The 5,689-nt window shown below is 40.0% G+C and overlaps 1 protein-coding gene across 1 annotated transcript; it reads right to left on the reverse strand.

Moving 5' to 3' along the window:
• Nucleotides 1-651: 651 nt before the first annotated feature.
• LOC128132744 (serine/threonine-protein phosphatase 4 regulatory subunit 2-like) lies at nucleotides 652-4,030 on the reverse strand. The gene is made up of 4 exons (XM_052769676.1): nucleotides 3,969-4,030; nucleotides 3,034-3,043; nucleotides 2,067-2,082; nucleotides 652-1,346 (listed from the first exon to the last, which is right to left on the reverse strand). The coding sequence occupies exons 1-4, from the start codon at nucleotides 4,028-4,030 to the stop codon at nucleotides 652-654; spliced, it is 783 nt and encodes a 260-aa protein (XP_052625636.1).
• Between the last annotated feature and the right edge of the window lie 1,659 nt (nucleotides 4,031-5,689).

The following is a 5,689-nucleotide window of genomic DNA, read 5'->3' on the forward strand; positions in this document are numbered from 1 at the left end:
GGTGGCAGAGGAGGTGGTGGTGCTGTGCTGGTGGAAGGTCTGGGTCTTTTCCTTGGCGGCATAGTTCTGTCATAAGTTTTAAAGACGAAAAGTCGATGAGTCTTCAATAGTAAGGATGAGTCGGGTGCTATTTGAGCTATATTATCAGTATTATGTCCCGACTTTATTGTATTTTCAAGCAATTCACAAATAAAGTCTATACAAATAAACTTATGAATTTAGTAACAACGACTCAACCGGCAGCTTGTGTTTTTGCTGCGTGCCCGATCCACTCCCACAATTCACTCGATGTACACCAATTGTGTGTAATTAAGTTTTGATAAACCGTTGAACCTAATGAGTCTGTCCTAAATCCACAACCAAACAAGGAACATGTTCTAAGGAGGAATCACCGTTTCTAAGTCGAACGCCCCTTAATTACACATAACTTCGAGGTACACCTTAAGAATTTTAGAGTTATCATTTGCAAATAGTTTGTAATATCAAGATATGAGATCCAATGCCAAATATCCAACAATAAATGCATGTCAATTTCATTGATATAAATTCAGTAGATATTGTTTAGGAAATTTTGACCTCATAAGAGGTCCTCATTACATCAATGTAGAGGAAAAATTTTGACAGCATAACAACCCCCGAATAGCGTAAGCACTACTCGAGGCGGGTGGCATCCGGTGGTCCCTGCAAGGCGGCTATGAGTGCCCGCATTGCCCTGATCTCCTCCCTATCCTCGACTGCCTGGCACTCCATTTCAATCATTCGCCTCTCAATTGCGGCCTGACGCTTCCGATACTCTCGAACTTCGCTCCGGGCGATGGCAGCTTCCTGTTGCAGGACCTCAGTGCGATTCCTAGTTTGGTCGTGATCCTGGTCCAAGCACCGAAAGCGGGCTGTTGTGACTTCTGCAGTCGCACCAACCTCCATAATCTGGTTGGTGGATGCCCGGATCCGCTGATCGTGGCGAGCGATGTGGTGAATAATGACAGGGAGGGCTCTGTCGGCCGAGCCTCCCCTGTCGAGGTTGTAGAAACCTTTTTCGTTTCCGTATGGGTGGGGTTGGCCTTGTTCCTGGCTCCAAAATCTTAAGTTCGTCCCCCATTGGGGTGTCGGTCCTGGATAGTCCCGTGCAGGAGCATGTGCAGGGAGTGGGTCATATACCTCGGGGCCCTCTTCTTCGTCTTCTTCCTCCTCTTCTTCTACTTCTTCTTCTTCTTCCTCCGGATCCTCTTCAGCGTCTTCTTCAGGATCCTCCTCAATCATATCCTCGGGTTTTGCCTCGAGCCATCCAGCGTTGCCCTCATTAGGGAAATAAGGGTCTCCAGGTAGGTGGAATCCCGCCAGTTTGTCTGTATGAGAATAGGGGGTAAGAGGCACATAATGAAATAAAAAAAAAATATTGTAGTTTTAGTAACATAAACTACTCCTATAGTATTTTAAATATGTGTGTGACTCTAATTGCAGTTCTTGTATAAGTGTTGGTAGGTTGACAGACTTGTTGCCCACTACTACTATCCTCCGACATATGCTAGTCACTTCTAGGACGAATAAAGTTGATCAGGCTATATTCCTCCTAGACTTAATTACATATCCTAAGGCATAATGTTAGTATACAACTCATCCATTTTTATTTTTCATGATTTTCCCTACGTGTGCCACTATACCGGCATGCATGCATGTACTTATACTTCTTATAAAAATATATATTATATTTTTCAAAAGTATAATTGTAATGAAATGGTTTCGTAAGAGAGTCTTAGTCCCATTGTGTTTATAGTTTGTATATCTTATATGGTTTGATATACTAAGTTCACTATAAACAATGCACTGATACCAATCTGTCACACCCCCGAACGAAGGATGGCGGAAACGTTCGGGGTTGGAGGACTTCATGTACAATATCATAACAACGAGTATAATAGTAACCATAGCAAACACAACCAACATAAATATAATTGAAAATGTTACACCATAATATAAGTTTACATGTTTCTAAATCAATTACATTATGTTGACAAAAATGAAATGTTTGACGCCTTAGCGTCCCATCCTCAAAAGCAGCTGTTTACCTGTTTTACTGATTCCCTGAGAATACAAGTAGTTTTAAAAAAAATGTCAACAATTAAGTTGGTGAGTTCATAAGCTTTTGAATGAAATGTTGAAATCCTTTCTTTGTAAAAGTAATGTTTGTTCCAGAAAAATCCAATATTTTCCTTTTAAATTGTATTGTAGTCTTAAATGCCAAGACTAATAATGTACTAGTATTTTTCATGTGAATTGTAAATTTTGCAAGTTTAAATCGACATAAACTCGTTTAATTGAAAGAAAATCCTGTAAATCTTATGTTTTGTTAATCCCCCATGTGAGTTATTATAACCATGCTAAGACTTAGTCGGCCTCGTAATACGACGTTCTTTAGGCATCGCAAAGTTAAATTACACTTGTCACCTCAGACCTGCCGGTCTAGCTGTTGCATGCAGCTCAGGTATGGGTTTGTCAGACCCAATATAGATCTATATACAACTATCACGCTCTCCCTACAAGAGACTCTGGTTACAATTATAGGACTTTTGATTTCGTTACTTTGGAAGTAACGTGAAGTGAATGTCTCACAAATTTATTCATTAACAGATTTACGTAAAGTTAAATGAAAACCCCTTTTTGTAGAGATGTACTCTCTTGTGGTGTGATGAAAATGAATCATAAACTATGACTTGTTATAGTTTATCCTAATTGTTTGTAATGTATATGAAACGTAAATCATACCTATTATAGTTTATCAAAATGTTTTCAATGTATAGAAACCTTTTCTGTGTAAGTATAATGTATAGCAAAAACATAACTACGTTTATTATGTCTCGTCTTGTAATAATTGTAATAATAAATGATTCTTACCATTTAGTGAACATTTTTATGTTATATTATTATATCACAACAGAAAACACACGCAAAATATGAAGTCATAAACGATTAACACTTTGCTCAACATGTTACAAAGTGTTATGAAAGTTGTAAACTGTAATTTCGTTTTTTTACCATTTCTGCACTGATTTAGAAAAATCACAGAAAAATCATACGAGGCCAAAAACTAAATCCGTAAACTCTGAGAGTTTAGAAAATGTGTCTAGTTTGTTCATAATTTTTATCATGATTTTTGGATGTCTCTAACTTGTGTGAAAATGTCCATATTCACAGACGGATCCGAATTCGTAGTTACAGTGATATGCAATTTTATAAAAATCACCATATATTGTAGAAAAACCGTATGAACATGTGCAAGTACTCATTTTAAAGGTATAAACCTGAACTATTTGCGCCTAATACAGTTTTGAAAACTAAAATGTTTAAGATGTTCAAAACAGTCTGTGAATGGAACTAGACTTTACTGTTGAAAGCTAATGTTTGAGTTTAGTCAAGTTGTTGGTGTTTTAACTTGTATTCTGCCCCTAAAACTTGAAGAAAACATGAAAATGTGGGGGTTTGAACTCACCTTGACTTATTTTAGTAGATGGATGATGAAGAAAAGGAGTTTCCAAGTCAAGAACACTTGGGAGATGCTTGAAGATTTGAAGATTCTATGAACAAATATGGTGATATTTGTCTAAGAAACCCATGATTTGAGTGAAAGGATGCAAGATAATCAAGTTGAGGATGAAGTTACTTACCAAACTTATAGGGGAATGCTCAAGAATAGCCTTCAAATTCGATTTTAGAGAGAGAGAGAGAGTGAGAGAGAGAGAGAGAAATGGGTTTGATTCTTGGTGAAAGTGTGTAGAATGTGGGAGTAACAGCTATACAACTTCTCATAGTTAATATGTGTAGGGGCTGTTCCTGTAATTTTCTATTTTCTCATTCCTTTTTTGTATTTATTGTATCTATTTATAGTCTTCTCCTGTTATCAAGGAGATCATTCGATCTAATTCACTTTCATGGTATCAGAGCGTTAATCGTCTCCTGTTTCCTCTTCTTGCCCTTCTCTCTTCCGTATTTTCTTCTTTCTTCTTCTTCTGTTCTTCCCTCCCTCCGCCTCCATGGCTAATTCTTCTGATGCATCAATCCCATTAAACACATTGATGCACATGATAACTGTTAAACTCAATTCCACCAATTACCTGTTATGGGAGCATCAGATGCACCCTATATTAACCTATCAAGACTTATTCTATCATGTTGATGGCTTTCTCCCGTGTCCACCCAGCACCATTACTGTTGCAGAAAAAGTGGTTGTGAACCCTGAATTCACGTCCTGGGTCAATGCCGATCAGCGCTGCATCATCATTCTTCAAGCCTCTTTATCGGAGGAAGCCATCACTGTTATCGTGGGTCTGACTTCCGCTAGACAAATCTGGGTTGCACTTGAAAAAGCTTATGGTAACTCATCGATTGAACGGGTCCATAATCTCCGTGACCAACTTCGCTTGATCCAGAAAGGAACCAAGACAGTTGCTGAGTTTGGTTTCATCCGGGCTCTACCTCACTCCGCTACACCCCCAGTCGCATTCAACGCCAATTTTGAACCACCTGTGACTGCTTCGACTGCTCCTGGAAATCGTGGGGGTCATGGACCCTATCGTGGTAGTAACAATGGAGGGTCTCGCGGTGGTCATGGCAATCGGGGTGGCAGACACAGTCCCCATTGTCAACTGTGTCGCACCAATGGTCATTATGCCAATGCTTGTCCCGATTTAAAGAAATTTGCTGCTGGGATCGATGTGAAGGACAATGACCTAGCCACTGCCTTCTTATCTCAATGCCATGTCTCGTCTCCGGTTCCTGATTGGTTTGTTGACTCCGGCGCAACCGATCGTATGACTTCCACCACTTACTCGGTCTCCGATGCTTCATCTACCATAGGTACCGAATCTGTTACCTTTGGTAATGGCAAGTCACTCCCTGTCACTCATAAAGGGCACTCAATACTCAATAATAATCTCCGTTTGAATGACATCTTGGTTGTACCGAAAGGAAGAACGTTGAGAATTGAAGTTGTCTCAACAATTGTGGAAAGTATAAAGAAAGCTTAAGAGGAAGCTTTAGAGAAAAATGATCGAAAGGAAGAACGTTTGGGCAAAACGTTAGTGTTCGGTACAAACAACCAAGGGTTGAAGGTATTTCAAGAAAGAATTTGGGTACCTAAGACGGGCGGAATAAGAGATCTTCTGATGGAAGAAGCTCACAAGACCATGTACTCAATTCATCCCGACAGTAAGAAAATGTATAGGGATCTAAAACCCTATTATTGGTGGCCGACGATGAAGCTCGATGTTGCTAAGTATGTGGCCGAGTGTGTAACTTGTGCTAGGGTTAAGGCACAACATCAGAAACCGTATGGGAGTTTAGAACCTTTACCCGTACCCATGGGTAAATGGGAAGACGTCACCATGGATTTTGTGACTAAGCTGCCCAGAACAAGGAACGGTCACGACATGATTTGGGTGGTCGTTGATCGCTTCACTAAGAGTGCGCATTTCATAGCGGCCAAAGAGAAATGGTCTATGGATAAACTTGCGAATTCTTACGTGAAGGAAATTGTGAGGCTTCACGGTGTTCCGTTAACGATTGTGTCCGATCGTGACAGCCGTTTTACCTCAAGGTTTTGGAGGAGTTTACAAGAGGAATTGGGTACCAAGTTGTGTTTGAGTACAGCTTACCATCCGCAAACCGATGGTCAGAGCGAGCGAACGATTCAAAC

This window comes from Lactuca sativa, chromosome 3, assembly GCF_002870075.4.
Source record: "Lactuca sativa cultivar Salinas chromosome 3, Lsat_Salinas_v11, whole genome shotgun sequence".
Taxonomy (NCBI): Eukaryota; Viridiplantae; Streptophyta; class Magnoliopsida; order Asterales; family Asteraceae; genus Lactuca; species Lactuca sativa.